This window comes from Vipera berus (genome assembly GCF_964194415.1).
Source record: "Vipera berus genome assembly, chromosome: 1".
NCBI classification, from domain to species: domain Eukaryota; kingdom Metazoa; phylum Chordata; class Lepidosauria; order Squamata; family Viperidae; genus Vipera; species Vipera berus.
The window spans coordinates 327365892-327391149 of NC_138202.1; the positions used below are offsets into that span (position 1 = coordinate 327365892).

Genomic DNA, 25258 nt, shown 5'->3' on the forward strand with positions numbered 1-25258 from the left:
CGGCTCCCAGTCCTCTGCCATGTGCAGTCACCCCCCCCAAAAAAGTGGAAGTAAAGACGTTCAACCAATCAATTCAAATATGCAGGGTAGGTGCATATCTTGCCTTGTCTCCACTCTTCAGTCAAACCCTGTTCTGCGCATGCACGTATGTACGCGCATGCACACACATTTTTTGCAGCTCCTAGTTTTTCCTTTTGTGAGGGAACCGGTTCTGAGTGGCTCTTTCACTGTTTCAGGTTGCTGACCCCTGGTATAGTGGGATGGTTTCTGATTTCTTTGTTACTATGTATCCAAATATGTTTCATATTTTTTTCTGTTAAGGATGTCCTCTTCCAATAACAATTCCTTACATCCCTTATCTGATATGACACATGTATTGTCAGGCTGGGTCTAGGCACAGATTATAAGCTATGAAATAATGTACATTTATTTAAGATAATTAACAGCTGTTTTTCTCTCCTTTCCCCATCCTTGTTGTTTTTCTTCTTTCCCTCTTTTTTTGGCCTGTATCTCCATTCTCTCCATTCTCTGTTTTTTCTTCCTTTTTTCTTGTTCTTATTGGTTCTCGGCCCCTTGCTTTTCCATGTAATTTAGGAAAAGGGCATTTATCAGAGGAGCCACAGGAACTATCTTGTGTTGTGGGAATCCTAAGAAAAGTGCTCCCACACTGTGGGGTAATTTGATCAGTGGAGGGACTATCTCAGAGAATTCAGGACAATTGTAAGCCATATAATCTTATGTTTGGCAAATTTGAATGAATTGGGTCTTGGATGAGAAGGAGTGCTTTGCACTGGACTTCAGTTCTTTTAACCCAAGCACGCTAGAATGGTGATAGTGCTTCTGGTGTCTATAGCTGTTTCATATTATTAAAATGTGAACATTGCAGATGCCTGCATTCTGTCTTTTACTAACACCTGAATTATATGCTATGCCTGCAGCATCTGTTTGTTTGATCTGCATGACTGAACGGATGAGTGATTTGTATCACAATTAATATAATAAGGACCTTTAAACAGAATGTTAAATATATCAGCAAAATACAAGTCTTTTTCTCCCATCTCCCTGAAAGCATGACTGCAGTGAATTTTTATTTTTTGGCAAGTGTGCCGTAAATCTGTACCTCTCAGAATACTGTATATGTAACCCTACTCAGTGCTTTGGCATGGTTTTGCCTCTAACCAATTGTTCTGGGAAGCCAGGAATTTTGAGAAACACCCAAGTGCATTATTGCCAGCTCCTACTGTAAATCTTCCTGTTTCGTTTCAGGAGCGATCCAGATTGTCTATATTTGGTTCATTTGTAAAATGCACGGTAATCACATTATCATCAGAGACTATACAATGCTCTGTTGTGTTGCCTGAAGATAAAAGGGCTATCCCACTTTTTGATATCTTTTCTGCTGTTTCTGATCCTAGCCCCTAATTTATTGGCTGATCTGTCAAAGTGATTCCTACTTTATTACTTTGCCTCACAGCTTGAATGCTGAAGGTGGACTGAACTGTGCAGAGTTGTTTCATTTGCATATGAATTCTACATGCAGAAGATGCTTTCATGGGAGATCTTATTTTTTTCCATGTTTCCAGACTAATCTACTTTGTAGATATTCACAAGTTGTCTACCCTTTTTTGAAATGAATTTGCACTGGAGAAAGAATTCCACTCCAAAACAAATATTTGACCAGCTATTTTCCTCTGTGAATATCCTGATTGATAGTGCAGCAATATGGGTCTGCTCACTTGATGCTTTCTAGAAAGGAATGTTAATCTAGTGTAGGTACAAACTTTGGTAATAGCCTTTTCCTGCCATGACCTTCAAAAGATAACAATCCATGTTATATTAATTGTCCTGTTCTATTGTTAGGAAGAGTAAGATGCATCAAACTGCAGGTCAAAGAACACCTGTCTTTTGTCTGTTTATCTTCATTTTAATATGAAGTTCTCCTTCTTTCAGTAATCCTTTCAGTAATTACCTGGTGCAGAACAGAGATGTGTTGGATATACACTCCTTTTGACATATGGAATAAACACAAGGCACATTAGGATCTTTCAGTCTCACCATTCACTGTGTAGATATTGAGAGCACTGAAGATATTTTTCAACACCATAACAGGAAGAAAGACAAAATATCTGAGGAAGGACAGCTGATTGTTGCTGGGTGTTTTAGATGAATGTAGAAGGAAAAAGAGATGGGTAGCAAACAAGTCAAATAGAGAGACAGACGGACAGATGGACAAAAGGACAAACAAGTTAAGGGAAAGATTATAAAAACAATAATTCCCGGCAGGTTAGAGGTTGCTGCTGGGTGGGGGAGGGAGCAAGTGGTTGGAAAATGGTTACAGGATGTTGAAAATGAGGCAGTGCTGGAACTTCCGCTGGCGGCGCGGCGCTGAAGACAGCCTCCCCTGGCTGCCCGCAGCTCAGCTGTTTGTTTTTTCGCCCGAAACAGCGCCGATCAGCTGTTCGGGCGAAATTGAAGCCCCCTCCTCGGGAGAAGAGGAGGGGGTGAGGCCCCAGGTAGGGGTAGAGTTCTCCGAGGCCGCCTGAGCTTCGAGCTTGGGCGGCTGAAGGATTGAACTCCCCCGAAGCCTGGGTTGCTCCCAGCTGGCCGTCGTCTCTGCTCCGAACTTCCTGGAGCAGAGCCAGGCGTCTGCGAACCATCCCTGCCTGAAGAAAGGACTATGATTTAAAGGAGCAGGCAGAGCGGTACAAGAGGAAAAGGTGAAGAGGACTATTTTACTGTACTCTCTAACTTGTTGGACTTTTTAAACTTTAATTGAAAGTGCGTCATAATTGAGGATTAAAAGATGGCGGCTAAACCTCCCTCTAAAACTCTTCGGAGTGGAGGATCCTCGCCGGTGCAACAATCATCACTACAGGCATTGCACCCTCCTGAAGTGCTGACATCGAAGGATTTGCGAGATGCCTTGGATAAACATGCCCAGGTACTTTTGGAATCAATTAATCAATCAATTGCTGATAAATTTGCACAGATGGAGGAGAAATTGGAGAAATTTGAGGAAAGAATGGAAGAGAGGATGGAACAGAAGTACAGCGTGATGAAGGTAGACATTTTGACTTCAGTGCATAAAGTGGCGGAATGTGTGGAAGATTTAGATGAAAAAGTGGATGATTTGGCTCAAAGGAATGCTATACTAGAAGTAAAAGCACGGGAGAATGAAATTGAAAGAGGCAAGTTGGAAAGGGAGTTAAGCCATGCCCAATATTACCAGATGCAGTTTGCTGTCAGAATTAGAGGCTTAAAAGAGAATGTTAAAGAAGATTTAAAGCAGCTGATCTCTGAGGCTCTCGAAGGGGTATTGAACCAGCCAGCATCTGAAATAAGAGCAGCTATGGATAAAGTGTTTCGGGTGAATTCATGGATTGCCAGACAGAGAAAGTTGCCTAGAGATGTGGTGGTTTATTTTGCAAAAAGAGAAATTAGAGATCAAGTTATACAAGCTGCCTATGATGCTAAGGTTGTGATTGCTGAACAAGAAGTCTTGGTTTTAAAAGAAATTCCTCCAAGGATTTTAAGGGGAAGAAAGGACTATACATTTCTTGTGCAAGAGCTCAAGCAAAGAGATATAAGGTTCAGATGGGAGATTCCAGAGGGGCTGATGGTGATGTATGAAGGTAAAAGGTATAGGCTGATTACTGTGAAACAAGCACGTGATTTCTACAATAATGTCTTAAAAGCAACCCCATTAACGCTCCTGGAAGCTGGAAAGGGATCTGGAGAAGAAGAACAACAAGAGGAGGAAACAGAGGAAAATGGTGCTGGAGGAGATCAAGCTACAATCTCTTTGGATGATCCTAGAGAGCAAAGAGTGACGCGTGCTGCTTTAAAACGAGCAAAGAAAATAAAAGAACAAGATCAGCAAAAGTCTTCAGATTCTTCACATCGCATTCATAGCCAAGCTGTGGGAGGAGCACGGCCTAAAGTAACCAGTCCTATCAAAGCTGTGGTCCAAGAGCTTCTTGAGGATATACATGGCAACTAAATTTTTAACCTGGAATGTTAATGGACTAAACTCACCGCAGAAGAGGAAGAAAGTTTTTCAATATTTAAAACAATTTAAGATAGATGTTATATGCCTGCAAGAAACGCATATTAGAGTTTTGGATCAAAAGTATTTATTGAACTCGAGGCTGGGTACGCAATTTGTTGCTTCTGCAGAGAATAAGAAAAATGGAGTGGTTGTTTATGTTAAAAGTGCCTTAACAGCGGACCTAATTGAAGCAGATAAGCATGGAAGATATGTTATGATCGAGCTGTTGTTTGAAGGTAAAAAGACGCTTTTAGTTGGATTATATGCTCCAAACCAACAACAAGCTGACTTTTTTAGTTTACTTCATACAAAGCTTACCCAGTTGGATTATAAATCCTTTATTTTTATGGGGGACTGGAATGGAGTTATGGATGTACAGTTGGATAAGGCTGGAGCCTTTAAACGCATTCCAAGTCACGCTAGACTGCCTAAATCTTTTTTTGAAATGAAGGATGACCTGGAATTGCGAGATATTTGGCGTGAGAGACATTTGCGGGAGAAGGATTATACATTTTATTCTGATAGACACCAATCTTTTTCGAGGATTGATTTTATTTTGTTGACTAATGATCTTCTTTTGAGAACTAAAAAGGTGAAAATCTGCGCAAGAATTATCTCTGATCACAGTCCAGTGTGGTTGGAGATTGATAAGGAAAGAGGAGATAGACGCTCATGGCGCGTAAATGAGAATTTGTTTAGAAATCAGAGAAATGTGGAAGAATGCAAACAGCGGATGAAGGATTTTTTTGAGATGAATATGAATAAGGGTACCTCTATGGATATGGTTTGGGATGCTAGCAAGGCCTATATGAGAGGGGTGTTGATATATATGAATAATAGACATAGACGTGCAGTGGAAACTAGAAGGAAAGAACTGGAGAATGAAATAAAGGAAAAAGAAAAGGCTTTGATTTTGAACCCAGAGGAGGTGAAGATCAAGGAGGCTATTAGACTGTTACGAGGACAATTTGATAAATTAATGGCTGATCAAGTGGCGACCAATCTGCGGTTTGCTAGGCATAATACTTTTTGCAATGCTAATAAGCCAGGCAGATGGTTGGCTTATAGACTGAGGAAAAAACAAAGGGCATCTAATATAGATAAGATTGAGCATAAAGGTAGGGTTGTGTATCAACAGAATCTTATTAAGGATGCCTTTGTGGATTTTTATTCGAAATTATATACTAAAGAGGACATTAATGCAAAAGATATTGATACGTATTTGGAGAAGGCTAGCATCCCGGTTCTTACGCAAGTACAAAAAGAGGGGATTAACCAACTGATTACAGAAGAAGAAATTTTTACAGCTATTAAGGAATTGAAGGTGGATAAAGCACCAGGCACTGATGGCTTGACTGCGGCCTATTATAAAAACTTACAATTAGAGATGATAAAACCGTTAAAGGAACTGTTCCAGACAATCCAGAGGGGGGGAAAGGTGCCCCCGTCTTGGAGAACAGCTTTTATCTCTTTGATTCCGAAGGAAGACCAGGATGCTACTTTAGTTAAAAATTACAGACCGATATCGCTTTTAAATACAGATTATAAGATATTTGCTAAGGTTTTGGCTAATAGACTGATGAGGGTTCTGCAACAGGTGATTCATGGGGACCAAACGGGGTTTATTAGTGGAAGACAAATGAAAACTAATGTGAGACATATAGTTGATGTGTTAGAGTTTTTGGAAAGGCACAACCAGATCTCTGCTGCGCTAATCTTTTTAGATGCTGAAAAGGCTTTTGATCAATTGAACTGGCAATTTTTGTTGAAAGTTTTAGACAAAATGGATTTTGGGGAAAAATTTTTACAACCGATTAGGGCATTATACCAAAAACAAACTGCCCGAATTATAGTTAACAATAGTTTGACAACAGTATGTAATATTGAGAAGGGCACAAGGCAAGGGTGTCCGCTATCGCCCTTGTTATTTATATTAACATTAGAGATATTATTGGTTAAGATTCGGAATTCGGAAAAAATTAAGGGGATACAAGTTAGAGATCAGGATTACAGATTGAGAGCATTTGCAGATGATCTGGTTGTTACAGTGACCCAGCCAGAGAACTCTGTTGTGGACCTGATGGAGATAATAACACAATATGGGAAGGTTTCTGGATTTAAAGTAAATATACAGAAAACTAAAATTTTGGCTAGAAATATGACAGTTTCGCAGAAGGCTCTCCTAGAAGGATTAACTGGATTTGAGATTGTTAAAAGGGTTAAATATTTGGGGGTGATTTTGTCGCCCTCTAATACAAAGCTATATAAAAATAATTATGAAAAGTTATGGGGGAAAATTCAAAAAGAACTGGAGAGTTGGGAAAAATTGCAATTGTCTTTGTTGGGACGGATTGCAGCAGTGAAAATGAATGTCCTGCCCAAATTTTTATTCTTATTTCAAATGATACCGATTCTTAAGAAAGACTCTAACTTGGAGGAATGGCAGCGTGGTATCAATAAATTTGTGTGGGCAGGGAAAAAGCCACGAGTTAAACTTAAGATTATGCAGGATACTCGTGAGAGAGGTGGCCTTAAAATGCCTAATTTTAAATTATATTATGAAGCTGCTGCACTAGTAGGAATAAGTGATTGGATTAATTTGACACAATCGAGGTTATTAAATCTTGAGGGCCATGATCTGTTGTTTGGCTGGCATGCATATTTGTTGTATGATAAGAAGGTAGATACTGTGTTTAGGATGCATATTTTAAGACAGGCATTGCTGAGAGTTCGGAAGAAGTATAGACATAAGTTAAGCAGCAAGATACCATTGTGGGCAATCCCAAAACACGCAATAGAAAATATACATGCTGGTTTCAAACATGATGAGACTACTTACAAGGAAATTTTAAGTTTGGAAAGGAATATTTGGTGCTTGAAATCATATAGTTTCTTGCGAGAAGAGAAGGTTGTTCAGACTTGGTTTCAATATATTCAGTTACAGGCCAGGTGGAAAGAAGACCAAAAAAATGGATTTGCAACGACTGATGAAAATTTGATAAAGCAAATTAGAAATCAAGGACCAGCACATATTAAACGGATATATCTTGCATTGATAGAGATCGATTCAGAAACAGAGCTTGTTAAGGATTGTATGATAAAATGGGCCCAAAACATTCAGGAAGTTATTACAATGGACACGTGGGAAAAGATCTGGGTGAGGAATGTAAAATTCACTCAAGCTCAAAGTTTAAGAGAGAACTTTTACAAAATGTTTTATAGATGGCATCTAGATCCTAAAAAGCTTGCAAGTATGTATCCGAATTATCAGCCTAAATGTTGGAGGTGTGGTGATGAAGAGGCAACATATTTTCACATATGGTGGACATGTAAAAAGGTCAAGGCTTTTTGGATAAAAGTCTGGTGGAATATGCAGAAGATTTTTAAACGGAGGATAAAGTTTTGTCCGCAATTTTTTTTGTTGGGAATAATTGTTGACGCTACAGTTGTGGACTCTAAGTTGATGTTGAATTTAGTTACGGCAGCAAGACTTTTGATAGGTCAATATTGGAAGAAAGAGGAACTGCCGACTATACAAGAGTGGATTTTAAAGGTTTCCGACTTGGCAGAGATGGCGAAGATTTCGGCCTATTTGAAAGATTACTCGCAAGAACATTATATTATGGAATGGAGAAAATGGATTGAGTTTATCCAGAATAAGTATAGGGTCAAGAAGTTTTATCTAGCATTTGAATAAGTCTTCTTTCGTTTTCTTTTTTCTTTTTTTATTTTGTCTTCTATATATATTTAATAATGTTAAGTTTTGTTTGATCCTATATAAGTTAGAGAGTGATGGATTTTAGAATTTATAGTTGTTAGTATATGGTTGTTTATGATTGCTTTTTTATATATATATACCTTGTATTTAGCTCTGGGAAGTCCGGGGGGGGGGAGGGGGGTTGGGGGGAGGTGGGGGGGGAGGAGGGAGGGGGGGAGGGGGGGGAAGGGGGGAGGTAGGGAGGGGAGGAGGGAGGGGGAAGGGGGTTTCTTAAAGGAAAACTGTATTTTTAAAACTTTTCAATAAAAAAAAAAAAAAAAGAAAATGAGGCAGTGCTGAAGCAGCAGCAGCCCAGCAGTGCTGAAGCAGGCACGACTTACCCAAATTTTAATTCCCTCAGGAGCAATGGATCCTGGCATTCTGTAGGTTAGCATATTTGAGGTACCTGTGTTAACAAAGTTTTGCTTTGATCCTAAAGATTGTTTCTGTTGTACCAGAAAAAAAATTGATTAACCCCTTGCCAGAAAAAAGGGCTGGGAGTAAGAGGTATCAAGACAAGGATGGAGATGAGAGATGGGTTGTTTAAGGTTTGTTAAATCACTTCAGAGTCACGAGCAGAATCTCAGAAATGTTGTATTGTGAAAAATTTCAACTCTCCAGTTGAGGTTCATGGCACTGTCTTAAGTTAGTTATATTAGCAACATAAAGAAGTAGGACCTTACAACCTAAAATAAAAAATAGAAACAGTCAGAAATAAAAACTTATATGAACGAAGGCAAATATACCGTACATATCCCAGGATAATGTTACAGGATTATCTATTGCTAAACATTCTGAAGAGAGTGAAGTTCCCTGAGGATGGACTCCAGCATGAGTCCAAAAGCTTGGAAGACTAAATCTCTGGTCCTGGTGACAACTCAAATTGGACTCTGCACAAACCTATACTTTCAAGGATAACAAAGTTGTCTTTTTTTCTTCTGACACATTATCAGTGTTGTTGAAAAAGCAGTACCAGTGGTGGGATTCAAATATGTGAACAAGCGGTTGTTCTCTGTGTGGATGCCACTTCCGGAAGTCCATTCTGGGCCTGGGCAACAAAAAATTGGCTACCGGTTCTGCCGAACTGGGGCAAGCTGGCTGAATCTCACCACTGAGCAGTACCATTCCTCTGGGGAGGGATCTTTAGGTTCAAGATATATCTGAGGGCTTCCTACAGCTTTGTCACATGATTGGTGTGGACTAAGGCAGGCTGCAAGAAATCATAAAGCAGCTATCTAAGGCTCATTCCTAGAGAAAATAATTCTTCTATCTTCTATTGGAATACTAAAACCAGTGTTGAACAGTTTGTTTGATCAGGTTGTTTTTCAAACACATTATAGTTTTACTGTAGCCAGAAAAGTATTAATGTATTTGCAGTTTTGTAACCTGGGTCTGTCTGGAGATTCTGAAGAGTGTACAGTAAAATCATAGTTAAATTATAAACAAGCATTCTGTTTTGCCATCTACAAAAGCAAGGCATATTCATATGTTGGGTAATAAATGTTATCCAACATCTATTTCTATATCAGTTCATAAGCATCTTCTCCATTAAAAAGTTTCTTTTCTTTAAGTCTTCCTAAAAATATTTTACGTAATGTTAGCATTCAGGAAAAATAATCACAGTCTACAGTAATTAGGATGATAGAATTTGGGGTTTTGTTTTGTTTAGATGACTTGATTAGAATGTTGTTTCATGTTCTGTCCTTGTCTAATAAAGTCACTCCCCTAGGGGATTATAAGGAGATACGATCTTCCCATCTTGCATAATTTAAGTTGTCAGGCCCTCATACCAGGCTATATACTGTAGTCACTGAATCTACATTCTCATATGTGAGAGATGCCTTCTCAAGTTCAGTTACAGATTTTCCCACCTCCTCTCTCTTCTGGATGTAAAACAATTTGGAACATTTGGGGGAAGTGATTGGTTTACTCTATGCTGCACTGGTCATACCACACTTGCAATATTGTTTGAATATTATGTCAAACACAATTAGACAACATTTTTGGCTGGCAATAGTTTTGGAATTTTGGGAGCATGTGATAAGCATATTTCCAGAGTAATTGCCATAGGAGACCTGCCTGTTCACAATCAGTGAATATTGATTTCATAAATAGAAGCTGGTTCTCAGTGTGCAGTTAATCATTCCTGTAAATGCATTTCTGCAAATAAAAATGCAATAATTCCTACAAGACATTCCTGCAAATAAATATGACACTACAGATTGTTGTTTGGTCTGCAGCTTGCCAATTTTCTCTTAACTTATTATTTTTAGTTAGAAGAGTCAACAAGTAGAACAGAGATACTCAAGGCTGTATCTGGTGAATATACCTTTCTCTCCAGGCATTCCAATGTGAAATCTGTACATCTCTTGAAATATGTTTGGTGAATTTATGAAGTCATGGTACATAACCTATCCCCACAAACAACAATCTTCTTCAGTTCAGATGGCAGTTTGAATTAATCTGCTTTTCTGCTTATTTGTGTTGAATTTGAAGCATAATGATACATGGATGAAGTAAGCATTTTTTTAAAAAATAAACTATACCTAATATCAGCATACATTAATTTCACTTTTTATTTTCTGTTAAATTGAATGATGGCTACTAGGATGGATTATTTGAAATGGGATTAATCACATTCATGGAGGAAGAGTTTAATACATTAGTTACAATGATTAGGAAGTATATTTCCTCCAATGCCAGATTCAGTAGCAAGCATCCTTCTGAATTTTAGTTGCTAGGGAAACAACCAGGAACTCATTGTTAAATATATGTCCTTCTTTGTGGAATTTCTGAAGAAATATGGCTTGCTATTGCAGAAATATATAGGCTTGTAATATGGTCCAGGCTTCTTCTATGATGTTTATTCACAAATTATTATCTCTGTAATATAGAGAATGAAGTAGCTTGCAGAAGATTCTTTATCATTTTGAGTGGTATTTTTGTACACATAGTATTTTAAGGAAATTAATGGAATAAGCTTCTCTTATAATTTGTATCACTGCAGTGTTCATCCTGAGGAGAACTCTCATCTTTACAGCTCAGTAGAGTTGTAGTGATCCTGGCTTAGCTGGAGTAGTGTGTATGCTAAGGGTTTTTTCACCATTCTGCTTCTATATGCTAGGAACAGACGCAAATGTTGGTCAAATGAAAATGAATAAGCTGAACATAACAAATCATCATCACACAAGTAGCCAGTGTTAGCAGCAGATCATTCCTGATATTTGTGCTTAATGCTTGGGCTGGAAAGAATTACGTAGATGATTTCAAGTGATTTCGTTTAATGGCAAGCTTTGATACAATAGGAACTTTTATGTATGTGCGTGTGCTTGTGTATTCAGATCTATGGCCTGAAATATTACAATTAAATTTTTATTTTGATCTTATGATCATTGGCTACTGATTGTCTCCTCTCATGACCTTGTAAGGGCTTCCAAAGTGTCATTCAAGAGGATAAGTGTCAAGTAAAAATCAAAATATAGTTCAGGTGGAGAGCAACAAACGAAAGTCAGGAGGCCCAAAGTCAGCTATATGTTAAATCAGACTCAAGATAGATCCCATAGCAATGGGTTCAAGGTCAGGAATATAATCTGATTCCAAAAGACAGTGAAAGGGAGAGGGAAGTGTAAAGAATAAAGTCCGAAGCAATTGTTCTGTGGAGAGTCAGTCTCTTGTTGAATCAAGGGAACAGCTAGTTACCCTAGATGGCTTGGTTCTTCTAGTTGATGACTTAACTACACTAAGTGTATAAAGATTATGCCAATAATGTCCTTTCCTTTTGAAAAGTGCTAAAGCAAAGCATTGTATCCCATTTGTAATATTTTTATGCTTGCATTTTTCTTTGAATGACATTAATGTTACATTCAAACATGTTTATGCATTACTGAAAGGAAACATTAATAATTCTATTATGTTTTAACTTGCTTTCCTTTGGAGGCAGGGAATTGTCAAGTAAGTATGAATCATATTTGCAGTGAGAAAAAAAAGACTAATTCTGTTATAATATTATTAAATTATTTTCTGATGTTCTTTGGGAAGGAGAAGCAGCTGATCCAGCCATGTGGTGCCATCTCAGGAGTAGGTGCCATTTTGGAAGATGGCACCTACCCTGGAATGGCACAAAACAGCTTCTGTATAGGAAGCATGCATGGCAGATCATCCACTTCTCTTTCCCAAAGGCGATCTCAGAAATAAAAGTGGACTGAAGAGACCCAGGGGGCGGTAAGCAGAGCACAGGGTGGAGAAAGCTCTAGGAGACCCTGGGCAGGTCATGTGTGAGCTAGAGAGATGCTGCAGTGAGGGCCCAGGGCTGAGCAGGCCTCCCAGGGCCCTCCCCAACCCCTTGCTCAACTTAACAATTGTAACAGAGAGAGCACAGATTGTAGTTGTTAAGTGAGGCAATTGCATGGGCACTTCAGTTAAAGACCACCATGACTTACCATCATAATTCTGGGCTCAATTGTAATTGTAGGTCAAGGACTACTTGTAAAGGGGACAGTAATTTTGAAAGATTAAATTTTGGTGAAAGTGATTTTGAAAATATTGGAATTAAACAGACAAATGGACCTGACATTTTACATTAGTGAAGGAATATTATTTGTTTAGCATTTAAAAGGATAAACAATTGGTGGATGTTACAAAATAAAGATAAAAGTACAGGTAGTCCTCGACTTACAACAGTTCATTTACTGACCATTCAAAGTTACAACGGCATTGAAAAAAGGGACTTATGAACATTTTTTACACTTATAGCCATTGCAGCATCCCCCATGGTCCGGTGATTTACATTCGGACGATTGGCAACTGACTCACATTTATGACAGTTGCAGTGTCCTGGAATCATGTGATCCCCTTTTATGACCTTCTGACAAGCAAAGTCAATGGGGAAGCCAGATTCACTTAACAACTGTGTTACTAACTTAACAGCTGGAGTGATTTACTTAACATCTGTCACAAGAAAAGTCATAAAATGAGGCAAAACTCACTTAACCAATTTCTCACTTAGTGACATAAATTCTGTGCTCAATTGTGGTTGTAAGTCAAGGATTACCTGTAATATGAGCCAGATTGTGACAGTAACTGTAACTATGGAGTCTGGTGACTGCATTCCCCCTTGGTTAGCTGTGAAAACGAAGTTTATTTTTAAACGTAAATATAGTTTTTCATAATTTCATAGACACTTGTGTAAATGTGCAGTGAAAATAGCCTTCTAAGCAAATCAATATTTATATATTTCTTTTAAATCATTTTCCTTTCCCCTTTTTGAGATGAGAAGAGGGTAGGATAACATTTGCATGAAGACAAGAAATATATATCCACTGGAACATATGAAATTTAACTGCACACAGAAAATAAGCATATATGGGGAAATGATAAAAGATGAGAAATAAAAAAGAATAAAGACAGAAAAAATATATCAGAACAATAGCTTAGAGCTCTCATTTTGTACTATGTTAGTGAGCCTGGTGTCAAATGGAGGAAGAAAATTACTGTTGAAGACAAAGATTCTGGATAACCTTGTGATGAAAGACATAGTCTGACCCATCTGAATGGCACTGGATTGGGGAAGGCACTACAGCATGACAGTTAAAAATTGACTTTCTTGATGCTATTAACGTGTTACAGTAGTGTCCTATACACATTTATTCAGAAATAAGTCTGAGTAACTTGTATAAGACTTCAGCCACTTTCCACACAGGACATTTTCTAGTCAAAGGAAAAATAATCCTGGGAATTTTCTTTTGTAAGTCCTAAGTGCTTGTAATATTTTTTTTTATTCATTTGGAATTAAAATGAAACCATAATATAAACATAGCCTTCAGGAACAATGAGGCTTATTGAATGAGCGCTCTTGTTCAATGTATGGCATTTTATGAGGAATTGGTGGTTTTAGGACTAAGCATAAGCCACCATTTCCTTTGTTTTATCAAACTGATTTCTTAAAATAATGTAAGGCACTGGACAGTAGAGACCATATAATGGGAGAGGTGCTTCCTTCGACTATTCACTTAAAAAACACACCTTCACCTGAAGCAATACACTGGAAAAATATTCCTGTTTTGTTCCGTTGCATTGAATTTAACATTCCTTAAAGATCATTTCATCCATTCCTTATTTAACATCCAGCCATAAAGTCTTAAGCATTCTCCTGAATGTCTCAAAAACAGTTGTGGCAAATATACGTTTGAAAATGCTTGTTTCATATATTCTCCATGAGTTATGATTTGCTTCATTACCTTACCTAGTGCCTGTTTAGGTTTCCCTCTGTCTAATATGTGAAATTATTTTGAAGAGAAAGCAAATTTTGATATATTTTGAATCATTTCTATAAACTGTATTATTTATGCAATATACTAGAAGTATATGGGAAGCATTGATGAAGCTTCCTTTCTTCTCCTTTTCCTTTTTTTTTTCCTTTTTCCTTTTTCCTTCTCCCTGCCCTATTGGATCCTTAGTGCAGACTTTGCCCCCAAGATGTCAGGGTATGACCTTTCTGTGTTTATGGATTGATGCATTCTTTTAATTTTTGTTTTACCTTTTGCTGGCATGCTTCAATAGCATGGCTGTGTGTTACAAGGAATGAACAGTCAGCTCAAAAGAAGCTTGTGCATGAATTACTCTAATGGTCTCATTCTGTTTTTCTGAACTATACTAAGTTTCTTACTTGGCTTTATTTGCTGCTTACAAGGGGATCAAGGTAATTCTTTCAGTGTTGAAGTATTTTGCTAATGCTTGAAGTGAATACGTTTATCTTGCCCGAGTTGTAATTGTTTGGTTTGCTGTTGTTTTTGGTATACTATTGTTGCACTTCTAGTAATTAACCAGCATAAAAATATTACCTGTCGTATTTACAATTGAGGTTTATAATAGTTTTGGATTTTCAAAACTAACTTCTCTATTCAAGTTTATTATTTAAAAAATGTTGTTATCCCTAGGGACTGTAGTCATAAACTATTACTTTTACCTAGCCATGTATATGAAGACTGCCAGACCTCAGATGCAAAAATCTGGACAACTCAAAATGTCAGCAAAGGGGTACCGGCTTGTTGCAGTTTTGATATAGGTTATACTATTTGCAATAACCTATTTAACTAATATAATTTGTTTATTCCAATCATTCATTTATTGACTGTTTGAAGTAACAATGGCATTGAAAAAAGTGACTTATGACTGATTTTCACACTAACATCTGTTGCAGCATCTCCATGATCACATGATCAAAATTTGAGCACTTGGCAACTGGCAGGTATTTATGACAGTTGCACTGTCCCAAGGTCATCTGATCACCATTTGTAACCTTCCCTATCAGCTTCTGACAAGCAAAGTCAATAGGGGAAGACAGATTTGCTTAATGACCACATGATTCACTTAAAACTATAATGTTTTGCTTAACTTTCAAAAAACAGTCATAAAATGGGGCAAAACTCAATAGCTCCCTTGCTTAGCAACAGAAATACGGGGGCTCTACTGTGGTTGTAAGTCAAGGATGAAACATTTATAATGAAACCGGTTTTGCTGCACATTAAGAATCTCATAGAATTTGGTTTAAATACGGTAATATATTAAAACATTTTAGATATATGTTTATTTATATAAAATAGCTTATGCATTATAAAATAGCTTGAACAACTGAGTAACAAAATTGAACAGGCACTGATAGAATTCACAAACTCTCTTTACAACCAAACACGTTTAAAGCTAACCAGATAGTTTATGCCTTTATAATTAATTTTATGGTTGAATGGGTAGGTATAATTATTATTTGAATTACTCCCAGAACAATATTGATATTTCTTTTTTCTATAATTTGTAATTTGTCCCTACTAGTACTCTTGCTAATAATAATTACCATTTTATCAACATCAAAATAAAAAATTAAATACTCTGAATACTCTGAATAGATACTATATTAAAAATAAATATTAATATTATTACTACAATTATTAGTTTTTAAAAAGATGAACCAATTGGTATTATTTAGACATAATTAGGATTACTAGAACTGGATGACTACAGAAGACAATATAAGTCAGGGGTCCCCAACCTGTGGGCCACAGCCCACTACCAGGCCATAGCCTGCTGACCACCGGGCTGCAGGACAGGCTGGCCAGTGCGTGCACTCACCCCTACTCGTGTTAGTGCCACTGCTATGCAAATGGGGCACACGTGAAAACAGAGCATGGCGAAAATGGTGCCGCACAATGAAAATGGAGCACGATGTGGCAAAAACGGGTGGTGCTAGCAAATGTCACAAGGGCTCTAGCATTGCCCTATTTGCGTCGTGCATGCTTGCAGCCCCGTTTGTGTGTGCGCATGTACGTAAAATGTTTTCCCCTCCCTTTCCCTCTGGTCCGCCAACCGAGAAAGGTTGGAGACTTTGATATAAGTGACCTGCCATCCTTAATCAGTATTTGCATGGCTTTAATTTCAAAATAAGGTGGTGGCAACAATGGCTGTAAAATTTAGGACTAAATCCCTCAAAACCTTCAGTAGAAATTCAGATAATATGAAAGGCAACTATGATCCGACATGCAATCCTCAGCATTATTAAAATATAATATACTTACACACAAACCTAAAAAGTTACTTATACAAATTGGAAAATGTCGCTTATATTACTTTCTAACAAAACAATCAAGTAAAGTACATTTTTGGCAGGAAAAAATACTCAGACTCATACTTTAAAATAAATTCTACCTAGAGGAAAAAACATTCTGGGACTGCATGAAGACACATACAGTAGGTGACAAGGAATCTGTTTTTAAGCAAAATTGGTTTCTATCTGATCTAGTAGTAGGTTGTGGTCTACTTTATCAAATGCCTTACTGAAGTCCAAGTAAATTATACCCACAGCATTTCTCTGGTCCATTAATTTTGTCACATTGTCAAAGAATGAAATAAGATTTGTCTGGCATGATCTGTTTTTGAATATTTGGAATAGTTTGAACATCTACAAGTTCATTTCAGATTCAGTGATCCTGTCATTCTATTCTAAATGCTTGACAATACCAGTACGGACACAGATGCTCATATCACCAAGGATGTACCTTGTTACTATTCCCCAATTACCGTACTCGGAATGAATCCTATTTACACTTAACACTAACAGCAAGCCTCCAGTGTTAGTATTCTTTTTCTCTTGTGTCCCGGTGACATCATCTCTTCTCAACCCATTAGTAAAACTGGTTTAAATCATCCTTAGCAGCACTGAAATTAAAATTGTATTTTCCCCATTATATTAACCCCATCTGAAGGCATGTTCCAGATCTTAAATTTCTCATTTAATGAGAGGGAAGTCATTTAACTACAATACAGGAACGAGAATCAGTTAAGGCAGGCTAGGAGGCTGCAGTGGGGAAATGCTAGGAACAAATTTCATACTGGGACATTTCCCAGCAGATTCAAGAATGGGTAGATCAACTCAGAGATAAGGAATGACCCACAAAAGGCATTTCTTTTCATTCACAGGTGATTGATTATTCATTATTTTGTTATGCTTTTTTTCAGGCCACCAGTCAGCAGAGCTGCTCCTCAACCTGAGAAACTGCAAAAGAATAATATCAACAAAAAAAAGAAAGTGGTTGAGGTCCGGTTAATACTTTGATATTTTAATACTCCCCCTAATATGGGTTTATTTTTAATTTATTTATATCTTGCCTTTGTTATTTTTACAAATAATTCATCTGTTATTTATTGCTCCAGTCTTTACCAATTTTATAGTGTTTAAAACTTTATCAGTTTTAATGCATGTTGGTATGTCAGCAAGCTACCCAAATCTGTTAATTGGCACAGCCTGTTAATACTTGTGTTGCCTGGTACATGGGATTAGATTTAATCCCATACCTGGTACATGGGATTAAATGTAGGTATATACTGTAAAGGTAAATATAGGTAAATTATATAAATATATGTATATAAGATATAACCAGAACGATACAACCAAGGAACAATTTATTTTCAGAAAAGTAAATTCTGTTGTAAATTAATGTAGCATTGTCATCTAAGTAATCAATTTTTTCTGATATTCTGCTATCTGTATTGTGATATAAATATGCTTCATAAGGGAATATTTGAAATTAATGCTTTGAAACTTATATCTTTAAACTGGGGTTTTAAATATAGCCTTTGCCTTTCTTTGTTTATTGATTCAAATTACCATGTTCACATTCTACATATACCTATACATATTTGCTGCATCAAAACTGTTTAGAATTTAACTGTTTTTTTAAGCAATTGCATGCCTCATCAGCAAAAATGAATACACTTAAATGTGTCTATGTCCCTTCCTTCCTTCCTTCCTTCCTTCCTTCCTTCCTTCCTTCCTTCCTTCCTTCCTTCCTTCCTTCCTTCCTTCCTTCCTTCCTTCCTTCTATTTCTAGGAACTGTGCTTAGATCATGTCTTTGGATATCGTGGATTTGATTGCCGCAATAACCTTCATTACCTCAATGATGGTGCTGATATTATTTTCCATACTGCAGCAGCATGCATAATTCAAAATCTCTCAACAGGTAATTAAATTAAATAATAAATATTTCTGCCAATTGTCTTGAATGAAAGCACTGTGTGTATTCCCTTGAATACGTAAAGCACTTGCAAGAATAGCCTTCACTCCTTTCTTCAGCATTGTGTATGTATTTGTAATAGAAGTAAACAGAATGGCCTGCAAGCACCAGGCATCAGTTATGGGATCAGAATAAAAATCAAGAGATACAGGTAGCTCTCAACTTACAACCTTTCATTTAGGGACCATTCAAAGTTACAACAGTGCTGAAAATGGTGACTTACAATGAATCCTCACACTTAAGCCTGTTACAGCATCTCCACAGTTGTGTGATTAAAATTGGGGGATTTGGCATGTATTTATGGTGGCTGCAGTGTCCCAGAGTCACGTGATAGTCATTTGCTACCTTCCCAGCCAGCTTCCGATAGGCAAAGTCAATGGGGAAAACCAAATTCATTTAATGACCATGTGATTCTCTTAACAATTTTGTTTAGCAAAAAAGGTTATAAAATTAGGCATGACTCACTTAATAGTCACCTTGCTTAATAATGGAAATTCTGGTCCCAACTGTGGCTGTAATTTGAAGACTATCTGCATATGTTCCTTTTCATCTGCTATCATGTTGGATGATATTATTAATCCATTGTGGTTTAGTATTGTCACATCTCAATGGCAATATCTATCAAGTTGTTTGCCTGAAATCCTGTTATGAATATATAGCACAGTCCTGCTTTGGAACTCAATTGTTAAGGAAATAATGGAAGTACAGTATATTGGTGTCTGGCATGAGCAGATGGTTAGCAAAACCTTAAGCAGTTTTTTTATTTTAAGAATCTAACACTGTCTTTACATTACATTTCAGCTACTTTGTACAAATGGGATTTACTATTACCACTCCTAGATGAATTGATTTTGTGAAATAGACAGATCTGAAAATGTACTGTTTTTATAGTTTCTGTTTATTGGATATTTAAAAATGAATCTTTTTTTTTGTTTTGAACTGCACAGGAAGTCAGAGTTTCTACCTGGAACATACAGATGACATCCTCTGCCTAACAGTCAACCAACACCCAAAATATAAAAATATTGTGGCCACCAGCCAGATTGGTAGGTCCATAGTCAGTTTAAGCTAAAAGATTTTAAATAGCTTCACTCATTCTCTGTTTGCATGCTGAAATGTGAAATTGGGCAGTGGAACATTTACTAATTTTTCTTCTTGTTGTGCTGTTTAAGTGTTAAGCTATTTTGAATATCTACTTAATTAGAAACACAAGAAACAAATGAAGTAATGTATGAATTTATTATAAATCAATATAAGGAAATCACGTAAAGCAGAAGCATCTACACTGAAATATACCGTATTTTCCGGCGTATAAGATGACTGGGCGTATAAGACGACCCCCTACATTTCCTGTTAAATTATAGGGTTTGGGCTATACTCGCCGTATAAGACTACCCCTCTTCCAACGCACACCAAATAAAAATTAAAAAACATCAGATTTGATTTTAATATGGTAATTTTAATTCAAATGCTTATGACATGCAGGTGCTTAGTAGGAAAACTGTCACTTATAAACATAAGGCTGTTTGTCATCAAACATGTAAACATAAATCAGTGCAAGTGGATTAAACTATAATAATAATAATAATAATAATAATAATAATAATAATAATAATAATAATAATAATAATAATAATAAGTTGGAGGGGACCTTGGAGGTCATCTAGTCCAACCCCCTGCTCAGGCAGGAAACCCTATACCATTTCAGACAAATGGCTGTCCAGTCTCTTCTTAAAAACTTCCAGTGTTGGAGCATTCACCACTTCTGGAGGCAGGTTGTTCCACTGGTTAATTGTTCTAACTGTCAGGAAGTTTCTCCTTAGTTCTAGGTTGCTTCTCTCCTTGACTAGTTTCCATCCATTGCTTCTTGTCCTGCTTTCAGGTGCTTTGGAGAATAGCTTGGCTCCCTCTGCTTTGTGGCAGCCCCTGAGATATTGGATCACTGCTATCATGTCACCCCTCACCCTTCTCTTCGTTAAACTACACATACCCAATTCCAGCAACCGTTCCCTATTTTCCAAATTCACTTTTTCACTTTTCCTAATTCACTCTAAAGCTTTCCCTGTGCAGAGCCTTAAGTTACACCAGCTGCCTGCAATTAGTGCAGGTTCGCATCCCACCAGGCTCAAGGTTGACTCAGCTTTCCATCCTTCCAAGGTAGGTAAAATGAGGACCCAGATTGTTGGGGGCAATAAGCTGACTTTGTAATAATGCTGCTTGGGGGGGGGTGAAAGCCCTAATAAACAGGCATATACACAGAATGAAGGCTATTGCTAAGCACATTGATTTGTGCTTTAAATTGTAAGCCACCCTGAGTCTTCGGAGAAGGGCAGGATATAAATGGGATTTTTTAAAAAAAAAAGACCAAATGGGAGATCCGCTCCAGGTTTTCCAGCCCGCTCGCCCAGTTCCTGAGTCAAATGTGTCCTTAGAGCTAAGCCGCTGCTCTGGCTGCTGCCTTCCCCACCTGCCTTTCAAGTTGGGATATACTACAGCTGCTCTTCAACTTTAGAAGGAAAGACGCCCAGACCCCAGCCTGTAAAAAATCACAGACTGCAGCTTCTTCTCCAATTGGTCCCGCTTTCCCTGCGCAGACTAAATGGGACATCCGCTCCAGGTTTTCCAGCCAGCCCTATCCCTAAATTTTCAGCACCCGGCGTATAAGACGACCCCTGACTTTTGAGAAGATTTTCATGGGTTAAAAAGTAGTCTTATACGCGGGAAAATACAGTAGCCTTTTCTAAGGTCTCAGGAAGCATTTTTGCTAAAATTGTTAACAAATTTGAGGAGCGATAATAATATGGGTATACATTTTGACAATATTAATTTAAGGAGCATGCTCTGTTTCTAAGCTATTATTCAGGAAAGGCTTTTGTGACGATGCCTATTTGAAACTCTGAGTAGCTCTTAATAAGGTCCCCTATGCTAGATATTTCTCAAATAGTTGTTCTCATTAAACTCTTACAATATAGGATACATTTCAGTTAAATAGGAACCCTGGTTGGTATGACCACCATTAAGGGGAGTGCTAATGTTTTCTTTTATTGATTTAATTGATTGATATGTTTAAGTAAAATAATGGAATTGATTACTAAGAAAAGAGGTGATGGGGGGGAAATCATCCCTATTCTCAAAATAATGTCCTTAATTCTTAAGCAGATAGAAGCGGTAAACACTGTTCCATATGCATTTCCATTGGAATTCTTATTTCTATAATAGGATACAACATCAGCACAAACCTTGCTTTTTTTCCTATTACAAGCATTATATTGGACACCTAATTCAACAATATTTTTGCTTGTTTTTTTATATCCATACTCATGTTGTTGTTATTGTTTTTTTAACTTCAGTATATTTTTCTGGTGCTGATGTTGAGAACTTCAGCATTAGAAATCTAAACTTATTTCAGCTATTGTTTTTCCCTGATGCTTCCATATTTGTCATATCCCTCATCATGCAGGTAATATGGCAGAATTTCCAGGTAAGGATTTCTCCTTTTTAAGGTCTTGTCAATACAGTTACCATTTTCATGCTCATTTGTTGTATCTGTGTCACTTAGAGATACAAGATGAACATCAACAAATCAACCCTTTCTTTGTGCATTTATCCATAAATATTTCATTTTATCTTACAATTTATCATTTCATAGAATCTAATAATTCTGTCTAACCTTAAGTCCCATGCTATTGTTACAATTCTGGACTACCTTTAATGTTTTGTCTATATTTGTGTTAGAGTATAGCTAGCCAGATTCCCAGGAGGGGGTGGTGCATTCCAGAGGAGTAAGAGGTAACTCAGTTCAGATAGTTTATCTGAGAAAAAGAGGATGAAGCGAGTTCCTCCATAATAGTCTCAAAATATATGCTTTATGTAAATAATAGGATGCTTCAGTTTGTGAGAATTTTGTCTATAAGTATAGAACAATAAATGCCCATGGAGAGTCTTAGTCATCCAGATCATGGTTATCCTAAAGGTGCTATTTCAAAAGACAACTGGACTTTCTTTGTTTTCTGTTGAAGATATTTCACTTCTCATCCAAGAAGCTTCTTCATTTGTGACTGAATGGTGAGGAATGGAAGGATTTATATTCCTTGCAGTCATCTGGTTGTTAGCACTCTCTCTGAGAGTCATTTAGGCCACATGGAGGTTTATCCGTGCCTTCAGGGTCACCTAAATAGGTGTGGAATTTTCTTGGAATTACTGAAAGAACAGTTATGACACCACCTATTTCCTGTTTACAACACAGTCCTTTCAGCAGTTCCAAGAAGCTTCCACACCCATTTGCATTATTCAGGTGACCCTGAGGATACAGACAAACCAATGACTCCCAGAAAGAGTGCCAACAACCAAGTGACTGCTCAAGGTTGACTCAGCCTTCCATCCTGAAGCTTCTTGGATGAGAAGTGAAATGTCCTCAAGGGAAAACAAAAGAAAGTCCAGTTGCCTTGGGATATGGTACAATAAAGAAACCTACTTGGAGGAATCACCACCTGTCATTGTTGATTTTGGGAGCCTGACAATACTGCATAATTGCTTTTTTTTAAAGAAGATGTACTTTCATTTGAAGAGTTATAAACTTAAATAATGTTTTCTTAATTCTCCCTCATTAAAAACAATTAGGTACCACACCGTCTATTCACATATGGGATGCAATGACTAAGCAGACTCTCTCTATGCTGCGTTGCTTCCATTCTAAAGGAGTGAACTATGTCAACTTCAGTGCAACTGGCAAACTTCTGGTGTCTCTAGGAGTTGATCCAGAGCATACAATCACAGTATGGAGATGGCAGGATGGTATGTTTCCAATCTTCATTCTTATTAATTTTATATCCAAATTGCACATTAAATACACAGTAGCATAATTGTTGTTTTTTTATTAGAAAAAAATATTTCTGTTTTTGTACTTTTCTCTCTGTCTTTTCACTACCTAATGTCAATTAAGGTTTAAGCACATTACATTGATATATACCGTATATACTTGAGTATAAGCCGAATTTTTCAGCCCACTTTTTGGGCTGAAAAATTCCACTTCGGCTTATACTCCAGTCAACAAAAAAACTTACCGAGGACTTGTGCGCAGCCGAGGCTTTGGTGCTTCCGGGATCGCGCGCACCTCTCCCAAGCCACCGCCGTCCGGAGACCTGCCGACGTTTGGGGAGGTTTGGGGAGGTGCGCGCCTCCCCAAACCTCCCCAAACGTCGGCAGGTCTCCGGACCCCCGCGCCCTGCCTGCCTGCTTCTTTCCGCAGCGGAAAGAAGCAGGCAGGCAGGGCGCGGAGGTCCGGAGACCTGCCGAAGTTTGGGGAGGTTTGGGGAGGTGCGCGCGCACCTCCCCAAACCTCCCCAAACTTCGGCAGGTCTCCGGACGGCGGCGGCTTGGGAGAGGTGCGCGCAATCCTGGAAGCACCGAAGCCTCGGCCGCGCGCAAGTCCCTCGCGTCTCCTGAGGGAAGGGGGGGCGACTGGAGCGGGCGTGTTTCCTCGCCTGCTGGGCGCCGCGATTTGCCCGGGGAACGCGCAGGCCCCGAATGGCAGCGTGGAGCGAGGAAGCGGACAGCCAGGGCTTCCCCGAGAGCCGCGGCCACACAGGGTATTCCTGTGTATTCAGGCTTGCAAAATGGCGGATCGAGCCTCTGCTGGCGGCAGAGGCTTGCAGAGCACGGATCCAGCCTCCGCCGGCGGCGGAGGCTTGCAGAACGGCGGATCGGCTTATACTCGAGTCAATAACTTTTTCCAGTTTTTGGGGGTGAAATTGGGGGTCTCGGCTTATACTCGAGTCGGCTTATACTCAAGTAAATACGGTATCTAACTAGCTATATATTTATTGATAGTATTTTGGATCATCAACTATCTGTAAGGAAGATATAGTAACAACAATGATAATACAACCATATCCAACAGAATATTTTAAAAAAATAATGTAGCATAAAAGATTGAATACCAAAGAATAAAATCACTCTGCACTTTTTCGGAAACATCACAAAGAAATAAGAATATAAAAAGAATTGTGCTGGATCATATAAAAGGCCAGTGATCCCACAATCCCTTGAGTATTCTTTCCCATTTAGTTGCCCAGGAAATTTATTCATCCATGCACCTTTCAGAATAACAATCTTTTTGAAACTTCTTATAACAAGCATTATAAAGAAAAATACTACAATATATACACTACATTTGATTTAGCTAAAAAGCAAAAATATATATATTAAATTTCTAGAATCTTCCTCACCCGCCAATGTCTGTGGTGATGACATGATGGGAAAGGGAAGGAAGACTCCTGCTAAGCAGTATTTTCCAGGACTTGTTACCTGCTTCCCTTTATAACATGAGTAGAATAGCCTCTCCCACTTACGTACCAGCAGTTGGTTTTGAAAGGATGATTCTTCTGAAGCTGGAATGAATGGAGAACTACCATAACTGGGATGGCAAGTAGCTATTGACAGGACCACTTTTAAAATAGAAGTTCCCCCAATAGCCATGTGCACCCTAAGAATGGGATCCCAAGGTCTAGACTGATGGCAGATTGCAGTTGTGACCTACTTACGTTTCTGAAACATTAAAATGTCTTCTCTCATTTCGACAGGTGCTAAAATTGCAAGCAGAGGAGGTCACCTAGAGAGGATCTTTGTTGTAGAGTTTCGTCCAGATTCTGATACCCAGTTTGTTTCTGTTGGAGTAAAACACATGAAGTTCTGGACTCTTGCTGGAAGTGCTTTGCTCTATAAAAAAGGAGTAATAGGTTCGTTGGATGATTCCAAAATGCAAACTATGCTTTCAGTGGCATTTGGAGCAGTAAGTAATTTTCATCCTCCTCCTCCTTGTTTTATGTGATTTGTGCAGAGAAAAATTAAACCAATTTCATGAGAAAGGATTTCAGTGGTCAACATGTTGT

The 25258-nt window shown here is 38.0% G+C and overlaps 1 protein-coding gene across 1 annotated transcript in view; it reads left to right on the forward strand.

Annotated features, from left to right (window-relative positions):
• The window catches only part of EML6 (EMAP like 6), a gene marked incomplete at its 5' end in the record, with an annotated part of 142509 nt that overhangs the window by 99701 nt on the left and 17550 nt on the right, over positions 1-25258 (forward strand). The window contains 6 exons of the mRNA XM_081320691.1: positions 17313-17391; positions 18185-18314; positions 19316-19414; positions 21829-21849; positions 22989-23162; positions 24950-25158. Coding sequence (XP_081176817.1) covers positions 17313-17391; positions 18185-18314; positions 19316-19414; positions 21829-21849; positions 22989-23162; positions 24950-25158 — 712 coding nt within the window. The remainder of the gene's footprint in view (positions 1-17312; positions 17392-18184; positions 18315-19315; positions 19415-21828; positions 21850-22988; positions 23163-24949; positions 25159-25258) is intronic.